General features: G+C 37.0%; 1 protein-coding gene across 3 annotated transcripts in view; it reads right to left on the reverse strand.

Moving 5' to 3' along the window:
• Window positions 1-14,665, reverse strand: part of USP6NL (USP6 N-terminal like) — a 188,198-nt gene that overhangs the window by 116,308 nt on the left and 57,225 nt on the right. Inside the window, exon 1 of one of the 3 annotated variants that reach the window (XM_037143514.2) lies at window positions 9,526-9,615. The exons of the other annotated variants lie outside the window; for them this stretch is intronic. Within the exon in view, the coding sequence (XP_036999409.2) occupies window positions 9,526-9,598 (73 nt within the window). The 5' untranslated portion in view covers window positions 9,599-9,615. Of the gene's footprint in view, window positions 1-9,525; window positions 9,616-14,665 lie in introns of those variants that run through there. 3 annotated transcript variants of the gene reach the window in all.

Below are 14,665 nucleotides of genomic sequence, written 5' to 3' on the forward strand. Positions count from 1 at the left end.
TATTAAACAAGCATACCCTGGACATTCATTAAATGCACAGATAAAAATACTACACATTCGAACAGAGCTTATATACCATTTGAAGAGGTGAAACCATCACCATTAAATATTTTTAGTAACAAGGGCACTGATTAACTAAACAATGGAACAAAGTGGTAGAGTTGATGAGAGTGAAAACTGAGTTGGAAAGGGCACAGTAGAACTCCCAAAAAAGCCTGACAAAGGAGACTGCTTCCCCCTGAAGGCAGTGTGCACTCACAATAAGTTTGTAAGATAGAGTGCATAGCAAAAATGGTATTCTCAACTGTGATCACATATAAAAATAAAGAATGCATTCAAGCAGGTTGGTATATATTTTTTTCTCAAAAGGGCAATCAAGATACAAAAAGGACAAAAAGATAATCACCACACAATAAATTATGGAGCATAATAAATCTGAACACTATGCATATTTATTTATTTAACAATCACATACTATGTGCCAGGCGCTGTTCTAAGCACTTTATAAATGTTGACCCAGGACCACACCATGGCTGCTACAACTCCAGGAATCTCAGAGAAACCTGCCCAGAAATCCCCAGCAAGCTTTTGCTTACGACTTGGGAAATAGACTTTATTTGTTGGTGTGTTTTTTAACTGAGCGCAGTATCACCCCAAAACAAAAAAAATGTTATTCTGTTATTAGTAAAAAATTAAGAGAAAGTGGATATTTAGTGGGCAATGACAGTGTTTGCTATAAGCAGCCACTTCTTAACTTCTCAGTAGATAATTCTTATCACAGTATCTTCCTTTCTGGTCAAGAGCATTCAAGTTTTTACTTATCATAAAGAACTTAAAACAACTAAACCATACTAGATACATGACTTCAGTTTCTAAATCTTAAATAGTCAACATGTTTAGTAATATATGGATATATTTTATTTGTAAAAAGATTTTATTTATTTATTTTTAGAGAGGGGAGAAGGGAGGGAGAACGAGAGGGAGAGAAACATCGATGCATGGTTGCTTCTCATGCTCCCTCAACCAGGGACCTGGCCCACAACCCAGGCATGTGCCCTGACTAGGAATCAAACTGGTGACCCTTTATTTGCACACCGGCACTCAATCCACTGAGCCACACCAGCCAGGGCTGGGTATATTTAAATATGGGTGAACACCATTATCTTATCAGACCAGTACAAAATAATTCAAAGGGCAATCAAACACTTCCTTCCCATTGTTTTGTTATTAGCTATAATATTTCACTTATTTAAAGATCAGTTTCCAACACTCTTAACCATCTAAAACAACTAAAAACAGGATGGAAGCACAAGCGTCCAGTAAGGCAAAACACTTATTTCAATTAACATATATTGGTCACTTCAATAAATATAATCATAATGTACAATATAATTTTAAAGGTGTAGTATTAAAGACAAAAGTAAAATGTTATGAGAATGCAAAGAAAGGAACGATTAACTCTGACTTAGAGGAGTGAGGGGAGAAAAAGTCTGCAAGTACTTTGGTAGGGGGGCATTGGAGCCTGCAGGCAGATCTGATGAGGAGGAGGACTTGCTGTCCTTAAGGAGCCCTGTGTCTGGGAACAGATAAGCATTCTGGTGCAGCTGGCACAGTCAGGACAAGAAAAGATCTAGTGATACAGCTAGAAATACAGGTTAAGTCCAAATTCAGGTTCAATGGCAAACTGTTTCAGAAAGCTATCTCGTGGTATGGAAGGATGGAATACAGAGTTAAATAACCAAATACAACATAACCAGTCTTCTTTTCTCCCACTATCTCTTTAAGACTCTTTCTAAACTTCCCATGTTATGGAAGTCTCTTCACATTTGGGCACCTGAGTGCCCTCTGCTTTTTATTTTGCTTGCAATGCTTATACACACTCTCTTTTTTCCATGAGCTAGCGTGCCTCTATGCATCCTTTGATACTTGGCTCGAATGAGAGCATCTGTCGCTTCATCAAAGTTGAATTCCTTCACTCTCCTAATTACCAAACCAGGTCCAGTTCCCTATAGGGTTCCCACGCACAACACCTTGTCGACTCCAACACTTATCATACTAGATTAATTATTGACTTTTGTCTCTTACCACTTGCATATGAGCTTGAAGATACATTTCTGTACCTTTGCATCTAAAATGTGATAAATGTTCAGTGCAAGTTTATCAAATACAATAAAGGAGAATGCTATTTTAATAATCTAGAGAAAGGATAGGTGCTAAAACATCAAAGTGGGAAATGAAAAGATTAGGACAGATACCAAAGTTCATGTTTCACTAATAGGAGAAAACTTCAGGGCCCCACCCTTAATCTATTCTTATTTTAAGAATAACTTTAATAAACATGGTCATTAGGTTTTGTAGCCTACAAAAACATATTTTTAATGAAGAACCTGAGTAATTAAGAAAAGGTTAAATTATAGGGAGCATACTTCTGCTTAACAAGATAAGAAACATGTACTATTTTCAAAATGTTTTTGTCCAAATAAACATGAGGCTTTTTTTTTTGCACATAAACATTTTACTGACATTCTGTGATAGACTGCAGCATAACAAACCTCAAACACTGTTCATGAGGGTACAAATCTATACAACTTTTATAGATACTAATTATCAACAGCTCTAAAAATTAAAAAGGGTACATCATTTATACCCCAAGGGTATAAAATTTAAAAGGGTATAAGATAACTTATAAAAAGTTATCTCATAGATATGAGGTGTTCTAAATAAAAGACATTCTTTCACTTAATACTGTTTGTAATGACAAAAGACTAAACAACCCACAAACCTATCTATAGTGTTACAGCTAATTAATCTACTTCATCTATACACTGGCAAAATATAGAGCAGTACAAAAGAATAAATCTACATGTACCTACATGTTAAAACCTGAAATATTATGTGAATAATGTAATTTGCATACATAAACATTTATGAAAAGGACATATTTGCATATATTTAATATGCCTGTAAGTTCATGGAAACAGTTTGTCAGGATAAACACCCACTTTTGAACACTTTAAGTAGAGGAACGAAGGACTCTGGCCAGTGTGGCTTGGTTGGTGTGTTGTACTATAACTGAAAGTTTATGGGTTCAATTCCTGGGCAGGGCACATGCCTATGTTGCAGATTTGTTCCCTGGTCATCCAGGTGCATACGGAGGCAACCAATTGATGCTTACCTCTCGAACGCTGTTGCTCTCTCCCTCCCTCTCTCTCTCTAAAAGCAATGGAAAAAATGTCATCAAGCCCTGATCAGTGTGCCTCAGTTAGCTGGGTGTCATCCCACAAAGCAAAAGGTCCCTGGCTCGATTCCCAGTCAGGGCACATGCCTGGGTTTGATCCTGGACAGGGTGCATATGAGAGGCAACTGGTTGATGTTTCTCTCTCATATTCATGTTTCTCTCTTTTCCCCTCCCTCCTTTCCCCTATCTCCAATAGTAAATAAATAAAATCTTTAAAACAAAAATGTCCTTGGGTAAGGACTGAAAAAAAGAAGAGGAATAGAATAAAGGTTTAGGATTAGATTGAGTGGGGGGTGGATTCGCTTTTCACTCTAACTTTTTACAAGAAAAAAATATACGTACCTATCACATTGACGGTTAATAAAAATAGTAACAGACAACAGTATGGCGATTACCAGAAGGAAAGGGGAGTGGAGAGAGGTAGAAGAGGACACATGGGATAGAAATGGGATGGAAAGAGACTTGACTTCGGAGTAATGAACACACAGTACAATATACTGATGATGCATTACAGTATTACATACCTGAAATCTATATAATTTTATTAACCAATGTCACCCCAGTAAGTTCAATAAAAAATAAGTTAAGGAAACCATGTTCACAAAAGCCTTACTGGAGAACTGTGCTACTACTGACTGATCCCCAGAAAGGTAAAATCTGCCACTCAAAACACATGTAGTAGCTATGCCATTTGTATATATGTGTGTGTGCATCCTGTGAATGAGCCAAATTCCCCCAGTACAGGCACACATATTATTTGCATTTAAAATGTGTCTTGTATTAACTAAAATTCTAGGAGGACAGGCTCACCACAGACAAATCTGGGGCTAGTCAAGCTACCAGTTGCCATGTGCTCCCCAATGAAGCTCCAGGGTCCAGGCATGATTAACCAGAGCTCATATGGACTTAGAATTTCTCCAGGAAACTTTTTGCTGGAGTAGAGACAGGCACTTGGTCCAGCACCTACTTTGCAATCTGATGTGTTTTAGAACACAGCCTTTCCTTCCCTAGAAATGAGCCTCAATTCCTCTAAAGTTGCCCCAGAGGCAGAGATAGAGGAAGAGCCTGAGCCTTCAGCAAAAAAAAAGAACCAGAGTCCACACCAGAGCTGTGGAAGCCAGTGGGGTCTAGGCCAGACTGGGATGTAGGGGCAGATTTGAAGGTACTGGCACTCTGGCCTCATTTCAGAGCTGCTCTTGGTGTCTAGTCAGGAACAGGAATCCTGAGCTGAGCTGGGCTTCAGGGCAGTGAGCAGAGCCACTAGGAGCAACTGAGCAAGATTTGGTGTCGGTGAGGTGGGATTCATTCCTGCCCCTGTCACAGTCGTTAACTGAAGTGTCTCAGAAGTACCACTACCACAATAACTGCCTGGAGGCTCCACTCTCATGGGCCTTCCAATTGCCGGGATGGGAGGTAGGCTCCTTCCCCTGGGTCTTCCTGCTGGTGCCCATTGTGCTGCCAGCTGCTGCTGGCACTACCTTCATAACAGTGAAAAATTATTACCCACCCCACCATTCTTTTTGCATTGTTTCTGACTCTAATAGCTAACTTGTAGATGGACAGCATGTTTGTAAAAGAATCTTAGGAACTAACTTCAAAAGAAAAAATCCCCCGCCTTCAGGCATTCTGGCTCCTGATTTGCTGACCTCCAAATGTAAAACCAGGATGATGTAACCTAGGAAGCCAGGAAGACTGACTAACCTAGGACTATCACTTGCTTTATTGAAATGAACAGTGCTCATCTACATAGAGAGAACTTTTCAACTCCCTCCCTTGAACTCTTTGTTCTGTTCCCCTCTCCCTACAAAAAAAAAAAAAAAAAAACCCTCTGCCTGGACTGAGATGTGGAGATGGACTTTGATACAAGAGTCCCCCATCTTCCAGATGGCCATCTGAACAAACCATCTTCCTTTATATCAGCACCTGCCTCTGCAGTATTGGCTTTCGAAGCAGCAGGCAGCCAGACCTGCCTTAGGTTACAGCTTGAGTTACGTGCCCAAGGCTGAAGAAGAGGACCTCAAGGAGCAGTGCAGTGGGGCTGGAGGCCAGCCAAGGCTTAACACAATTTTGCTTCTACTGTAGTGGTCGACCACACTGCCTTGTAGCCATATTGCAAGTTTAGCCTTATTTCCATCCACTGAAATTGTTTTCATCTTAAAGTCAAAACCTATTGTTGCTGCAAGTTCTGGGTCAAAAATATCATCCGTGAACCTCAGGAGCAGGTTAGACTAGCCTGTGCCACTCTCCCCAATGATGAGGATCTTCAGGATGGTCAGCCTGTCCTGGTCCCTTCTGACCTTTGTCAGTTCGAAGCCCAGCTGCCTAGCCTCACTCTCGACCCTTCACCAGGGAGAACTACCCATGCATGTGGCGGGGTCTCGTGGATGCCCTGGACTAGCTGCCCCCGCAAAAGGTGAGGGGGGACTGGCCAGGGAGTGCACATGAACAGGGAGGGGGGAGCAGTGTGTGGATGACCTCCAATGGGTGTGAACAGGGAAGGGGCTGCAGAAGGTGGGGTATGGACACACTGAATCCAAGGCGCTGGTGCCAACAGTAAGAGGGACCAGGGAGCGCACTGTGGGTGCTGGGTGTGTGGAAGCCCTACAGCGGGCACCAGCAGGAGAAATGAGGGGGAGTGGCACACGGTGGCTGAGTGGGGGGTAGGGGCATACATGGACTAGCTCCTGTAAAGCTGCTGGCGCCAACTGCTGGGAGTGCAGGATAGGTGAGAGGGGTGGGGTGTATGGACACATAGGGGACCCAGGTGCAAAAGGTGAGGGGGAGGTGGCCAGGGAGCACATGGTGGGCTGGAAAAGGGGGTAAGCGGCACACAGGTGCCCTCCAGGGAATGGGGGGTGGAAGTGGTTGCAGGAGAGCACATGGATGCATTGGGCTGAGGTACTCCAGCCAAAGGCAAGGGGTGGAGCAGGAACACAATGTAGCCCGAACTAACAGAGTGGGAGCAGTAAACTCCCTGGAGTCCAGGGGCCAGAGTCAAAGGAGAGAGTGCCAGCAGTGAGCATGAGAAGGGAAGAGGGCTTGCACTCCAGGGAGAACCAATGGGGAGGGCATGTTGGATGGCTGTGGCTGACAGGGGATAGGAGACGTCATGGTTTCATCCAAATAAACATGAGGCTTTTAAAGGGAGAAAATCAGACTCCTCAATAATACACAGCTATAATGACTACCTTTGTGCCTAATGTACATTGGAATAGATTTTATGATTTTACATAGGTCTGCTCCACGGTGTTTTGCCTTCCCAACCTAGTCTAGCTGGGTCTTTGAAATGCAAGCTAACTAGGACATAGACAAAAATTATAATTTTTTTTTTCTATTTGGCATAGAATCGCTAATTCCAGCCCTTTTCCTGGCTCACAAAATTAAATTGCTTTAACTCTGCCCATGATGACCTCGTGGCAGTACAACCAACTATTCTGCCCTGGGTATAATACCTCTTAGACGAGGCTGTCTTAAGAAATGTACCTACCCTTCCTTCCTCCCACCCTCCCTCCCATAAGTAGCAGAGTGTCTACTGTATTCCAGAAATGAACAGAGATCGTATCTTATTTTCTATCCCCAGTGACTAGCACAGTAACTTGCAAAGACTGAACATCTGATAAGGGCTTTATAAATGAATAAATGAGAGAATGATGAATGAACGAATGAATGTATATATTCATGCATATTTATTTTAATCCTCTTTCCTATAAGGCAAAGATACTTCTCCAAAGACCAGTTATCTTTCACCTATTATTCCTTTATTTTGCCCAAGGTTGTATTACAAAACATTTATTCCTAACCATTTCAACTATCTTACAAATGTCAATCACTCCCATAAGTTCCCCAATGCATCATTATAGTTAAGAATGTGGATCCACTAAAATCATCCTTCAAAACAACATTATTAGTTCTCTCCCTTCCTTATAATGTAACTATCACAAAATTCTAACTTCTTTAAAGAGCATTAACACAAACTGTTAGCACTGGATTTCACTAAAATTGAGAAAATTGGGATATTTAACTTTAACTAAATAACAAAGCAGTGATTTGGCAGATGTTTTGAACATTTCAAGGAAAATATTAATGAATATTTAATAATTTCCCTCCTTCCCCAAAATAATTCTTAACCATATGCTTGGGTCCTACTTATAATAAATTATATTGGGTTTTCTTACTACCTCATACCAACAAAAAGTAATTAATGAAAACTCTTCAAACCATTTGTCATAAGTTTTTCATCCTCTACTTTGATACTTTCCTTCACAAATCAATTTTCCACACTATTTACTAATATTCTAATATTAAATATGAATATAATACTATGAAATGTTGTTCTCCTTATATCCATCAAATTTATACTACATTTTAAAGAACTAAGTCAGGCACTCTTCTTATAGGTCATTATTTTATATCTGTTTACAGGACTTTGAAATTTATCAATATTAAAAACTGGTAAAAATAGTATTTTGTATAAAAATAAAATGGTAGATATTTTATCTCCTAAATTATTAAAAATACTATTAAAATAGGTCTGAAAAACTTCTAAAGGGAAAAAAAATCTGTGTATAAGTGCCTCTATTTTCCCAGGTCAGAGAAAATTCTGTCTAAAAAAAGATAAAAGAAAAAAATCTAGGAATAAAACCAACCCGTTCTACTACTTTAGTACATAGTAGCTTTTAGTACTATTTTTTTGTATTCGTATGGCATTTCCTGTCGAATATGATTTGCACCATTCGTCTACACACACACGCACTTAAAAGGTGAGAAGAAAATTATTATTCTTTCCCCTGGGTCTATTCCAAGTAACAATGGTTGTGACTGAAAACATAAAGTAGAAGAAATATTTCAATAAAAAATTCTGACTGTAGGAAATTTGACAGTTTCAAAGAAACTGGGATTAAATTAACTAATTCATATTCTCCTGAAACAGTAAAAACAGTAAGCTTTTCATGCCTAATTGTTAGAATTCTGCTATTCAGGCTGGAATGCAGTCTGCTACATCAGAAGAAATGGGAAGAGAAATAGAGTAGAAAACAGGAAGTAAATAACTGTAAAGTATTCTAAATAGTACTACCACATTTTCAAAGGTAAGTGACAATAATTTGTTATGTTTTGAGATGCATTTTTGTCCATGTAAGTACCATATTTCCCCATGAAATGAGATACACACGGAGATTTCTAAGATGTCTTTCAGCTGTAATATTCTATTTATTGATTGGCTACACTATACGGTGCAATATTATTTCATACCATCATGACCCTGAGTCATTTTACACAGGACTTAAGCAATCTGATAAGCTTCACTTTAAAAACAAATCATATCAAGTTTTAAAAACTGAAAATAATTTATATTTTATATCATCTGAGTTATACTTATGCTATTCAAATACATGAAGACAGAAAAATATATTTTACATATATTAAAAATATATAAATTTATCAGTTAACTGATTTTAAACCACAGATTAAATCAGTAAAATACCAGTATTACAAACTCAGTTGATGGTCTAGTATATTTTTAAAATCAATTCCTAATTGTCATTTTAGAGATTAACTATTTCAAATGTTTAAAAAGAAAAATATACAAGTATTTCTTTCAATATATATATGTATTAGTTCATTTTAAGAACTGTAATTCAGACATACAATTAAAAAAGATATTGAAAATGTACTTCAACATATCCTAAACTGAGACAGGCTATAAATATATATGAGACAGGCATATTAAATATAAAACAGTAATTATTAAGCATATAATCATAAATAGAAAAAATCATTCACTAAAAAATGCAATAAAACCTACCATTCACTCTCTAGTTCATATTTATAACTACTATTTCATCAGGTATTCACAATAATAAGAACCATCTAGTTCTTTTTCCCTGCTGTAGCAGAATCCTACTTTGTTCCCTTTTGATTTCTACTATGAACATTTATACTTTAAAATTAAAAGAGGATTATATCAATTATTCTCCCTCCAAAATACATAATACAAGTGCCTTTACAATGTGAAAAATACTGTTAAGCAAATATGCCATAACTTCTTCTAACTCTTCATACCTTTTAATATAACAATATGCTTCTAACATATGGTCCAAAAACAGTAATAGCAAGGCATGTTAACAATTATGCCGTTACCTGATTCTCTTCAGAATCTATAATATATCAGAAGCTCAAAAGCATACATGATACTCAAAACTCCTTTTTTATATCTGTTCTTTAGGTCCATATCTAAAAACCTGAGTGCCCTGAAGTGCTCCGATTATTCCTTCTAATGATGTTCCTACCTTCCTTCACTGTGGCTGCCTTTTGCCTCAATGGTGTCACCAGCTCCTTGACAATCTGCAAGACTTGAATCATTGCTAGTCATTAACAAGCCAAGGACTCCAGCTGCTTCCTCCAGAAATCCAACAGGTTTCATCACCAAGAGCTCATGGCATTTCTGCTTTCAGGAAGCTCAGGAATGAACACAGTTCAACTTCAGAGAAATAAATGCTTTGCTTAGCTATCCAAGAAGGCTCCGAAGCAGTTAATAAGGAACAAGGAAAAAACAGGCTGTATTTTCTTGAAATTATGTATTCAAAGTGATTTCAGCACTTGTGAAAACCAACATCCTCAAAGTCCCAAATGTATGACTTTGCAAAGCATTAACAGATACAAACAAAACGAAACAAAACAAAATGTGGGTAATTGTCTGTAAATCACTAAGCACAGAGAAAACATTTTCTCACAAAAGTCAAGACAGGAAAAATAAAGTGCTATGCTATAAATTCTCATATAGTGGATCACAGATGCTATGTGCAAGTTTTTAAAAACACAGTCAGAAGTAGTCAACCAAAATATCCTGCACTGTAAAAGCCTTAATACTTTTTTCCAATTTCTCAAAAACCTCATGTTTGAAACACAGAAAATATAATGTGGATAAAAATAAAACTCTATCTTGCTAACTCCAAGCTCCCAGATCTGCATCAAAGATATGCTACCTCAAAAAATATCCTCTAAATTCCTTACACACACACACACACACACACACACACACACACACACACACCCTCGACATCCCAGCAGATGAAGAGAAGTTTAGGTTCACACTGCCCACCAGAAATCCCCAAAGAGCTATGTAAATTCATTGGTCTCACCATCAAGGCATGGACCAGAGAATTTTAAATCAAGTATAACAACCATTTCTGCCATGAGTTTTAATAGCCATTTGCAACAATGTTCAATTAATATTTAATACCTTTCTTACAGTTCTATATTTTACATAGCAACCCTTTCCAAAGTAAATCTACAGAGTTAACTAAAAGAGAAAACTGAAATTCAAGTTAATATGGTTAAATGTCACTATTTACTAAAGTGATTCCACTGGCAATTTGTTCCCCTTACTGTGCTGCCAACTTCCCTCTGAGATTTCTTCCTTCCCATTTATTATTTTGATAGGAATGTATCATAAAATGACTCCCAGACCGAATCAGAGGCAGTTTCTGTGCCTTCACACAGTTCAAGGCTGTTTTGTTACTTTCTCATTTTTCAGTTGAACTACTGAGGCACACAGTGAATAAACCAATTTGGTAAAACATAGGCTCCAAAATTCAAAGGCTTCTTCTGCTTTTTCTGACACCAAGCCTCTTCTATAGAAATGTACAGTTTTAAAATTCAGGGTGACATTTTCAGCTCTTCAAGGAAGAGGTAATATAAAATGGGCATATATATCCACCTATAATGTATTCTCCACATGGGTGTTAATTTAAGGCTTCAGTGCTACAAATCCATGATAGTGAGAAAATATTTGCAAATGGAGAACAAAACAGGGCATTAATTCTAACTATATATTATCTTTAAAGGCCATGTTTGTACTTGCAAATTAAATCAAAGCAAGAGTTTGGACAGGTCAAAGACCAAGTTTTAAACCTCAACATCAAAACTGTGCTCTTTAACAAATCCCTCTGATGACCTGGTATAGACAAATCAGTATTTAAATCAAACTCCTAAAATCGAGTTCCCCTAATTCTTTCTACCCCTGTCCTGTTTCCTAAGGCAGTCCTGAACATGAAATAGGTGTTACATATCTCTGGATTTACTTTCCAGTTCTTTGCATTTCCAGCTCCTGAAAAATTACTTCTACTCTTCTTGGGGGGAAAAATGTTCTTGAGAGGTATTTTTCTGTTAGTTTTGCTCTCTCCCAGTACTTTTCTCTTTCTATGCAAGGAAGGGATACACAGGACATGATGATCCTCTCAGTCAACTCTATGTTCCATGTCTGATCAGTGAAGAAAGGACTATCTATCTTCACATTTCCATAAATTTCAATTCTCATCATCACCTATCTCACTGACACCAGTGTTGGTTTTGAAAATGAAAATCATATAGCAGTTAGTTTTGACACAATGGTGCAATGCTGTCAGTCTTTACCTTCTGCCAAGTAACCAATAGCTTTTTCTTCTCTCATCCTCTTCTCATTGTTTTATGACACACTGCATCAGTAAAAATATTTGAGCACATATTCTAATATGTACAGCTGAACTGTGCTCTAAAAATGTCAAGATCATGAAAGACAAACAAGGAATGAGGAACTATTACAGATTAGAGGAGAGTGGAAAGTATCAAGTCAAGATAAGTAAATGTAACATGTGATCCCAGATTAGATATTGGACCAGAAAAGGATGAGGGGAATGGATAACATTTTGGGACAATGAATAAAATTCAAATACAAGCTAGAGATTTATCAGTGTTACCTTTCTGATTGTGACCATTACACAGCAGTTATATAACAGAACATCCTGGAGTTGAAGAAATACACCCTGAAGTAGGGGGTACTTAGAGGTAAATACTTCAATTTACTCTTTAATGATTCAAGAAAAACTATCACCAATATAGAAGGAAAAAGTAAATGTGGTATGATTTGAGAAATCCATATATACGAATATATGAGAATTTGTGTTATTCTTGTAACATCTTCCTAAATCTGAAATTATTTCAAACTGAAATGTTAAATCCTTACTACATATTCCAACATTTGTATTTGCTTATAACAGCTATATATGTATTCATATCTATTTATGTTTGGTCATACAAAACAGTCATTTCAAAGGATGAAATAAATATAAAGAATCACATATTTCTATAAATGCTGTTTCAGTTAACTCTGTGTATGTATGTACACATATATACACATATGCATGCTCCTATCTGCTTCCTTCACCCCATAGGTAATTCTGAACCTTCCTGGCAAAGGCGGACATACCTCTGGGGTTACTCTGACAGGGAGAGTCTTAAAATACCAAATTTCCAGATCCTTAACTTCCATATGTACTTATTGCTAAAGCTAACCTGCTTGAGAAGATTCCTGGAGCAGGGGTTCTCCATTCCCATCTTCCTTTACACAATCTCGTTTCTCTCATTTTATTAGTAAAAGGCCAACCCTCATCCATCTTATACGGTGCAGTGCTCCAAAGGGTGAAAACATGGGAGGTGGGGGGCAAAGACCATTCAGCAAGTCCTTCAATCAAGTCACGATAAGCAACAGCCCATCCCCTTATGAAGATAGGAGTTTTTAATAAAATATTACTTTATAGTAAATAATTATTTAAGAAAACATCACATATTTGTTGTTTTGACCAATTAGGATAAAACTCTGTCAGAAAAGTGGAATGGATGTATAATTTCAGGGGAAAAAAAGAAAGTATAAAAAGCTCTGGCTACTAAGGAATAGTTTATTCATTTTTTTAAGTAAATGACACTGGGTATCAAAACACTGTAATACTTAAATGCAACTATACTTACAAAAGATGATATAATAGTTTTTGACTGTTATTTTTTTTCTTATAAGGAAAAAATCAGTTTAATCGTATTCCCTGATTTATATAATTGATCCATGCATAGTCCACTTTTATATATTCACTCAATTAATTATACTTAATAATTTAATAAACACCAGAAAGTAATTACTCAAAATAAAAACTAGAACCTTAAAAATAATCAACATTTAACGTACAGTCCTGCCAGCCACCAGCTCATCATTCCCTGCTCCAACCCAAAGTAACAATCATCTCGTATGCTGTAGTTACAATCATTCCCTTTATCTCCTAACAGCTACATATCTATATCTATAAATATACCTGTATAGTGTGATTGTATGTGTGTATTTGGCTTTTCTAAACTTTATAAAAAGAGTATACTGTTTTATATAATATTTTGGTAATTATATTTTTTCTTTAAAATGATTCTATTACATTCTAGTCTCATGGTTCTCAGTATTCATACACACTGAACTTGCCTGGGGATTTTAAAAAAGTATGATGCCTGGGCCCATCCACAGGGATTTTTGCCTTCATCATCCTAGGGTACAGACTGAGCATCCTAAATTTTAAAAGCTCCCCCAAATGATCCTAACATTCAACCAAGGTTAAGAACCACTATTGTAGAAGAATGACACAGGAAAAGTTAATTGCATGTCGAAAAGTGAACATGAAAGGTACAAAATATTATGACTCCGCTATTAGCATTTACATTATACATAAATATTGATAGATAGACAGATAAAGAGATGGGGGCACAAAGAAAAAATATCAAAATGTTACCAATAATTTTTCTTCTGAAAGGTGGCATTATGTATGAATTTATACTGTCTTTCTGTTTTGCCATACTTTTCCACAGTCAAAAAATTTTACTGTTTTTTAAAGGAATTACATTTTTTTAAAAGCCATATCACTTCACCAAAAAAGACACTTATGTAGGTGGCAAGTAAGCATATAAAAAGAGGCTAAACATCTTATGTCATTAGGGAATTTCAAACAATGAGACACCACTACACACCTACTAGAATGGTTAAAGTCCAAAATACTGACAACAACAAAAGCTGTTGAGGATGTGTAGCAACAGAAACTCTTCCATTGCTACTGAGAATGTAAAATGGTACACCCACTTTGGAAAAGTTTGGCAGTTTTTTACAAAAGTAAACAGCCTTACTATATAATTCAACAATTATACTCCCTGTTATTTACCCAAATGAGCTGAAAACTGGTATTTACACAAAAACCTGAACATGAAGGTTTAGAGTAGTTTTATTTATAGTTGCCAAAACTAAGATGCAACCAAGATGTTCTTCAGCAAGTGACTGGAGAAACTTTGGTACATACAGAAAATGCAATAATATTCAGCAATAAAAGGAAATAAGCTACCAAGACAACAACAAAAAAAAAAAGACATGGAAGAACCTTGAATGTATATTGCTAAGTGAAATAACTCAATCTGAAAAGGAGTCAATTTGAAATCATACATACTATATGGATTCCAACTACATGGCAAAACTATGGAGAGAATAAAACAATCAGTGCTTGCTGGGCTTTGAGGAAAGAGAGAGAAGGATGAGCAGATGGGGCACAGGGAATTTTTAGAGCAGTGAAACTATTCTCTGAAATTGTAAAG

This window comes from Artibeus jamaicensis, unplaced genomic scaffold (assembly GCF_021234435.1).
Source record: "Artibeus jamaicensis isolate MK-2021 breed Jamaican fruit bat unplaced genomic scaffold, CSHL_Jam_final contig_426, whole genome shotgun sequence".
NCBI lineage: Eukaryota > Metazoa > Chordata > Mammalia > Chiroptera > Phyllostomidae > Artibeus > Artibeus jamaicensis.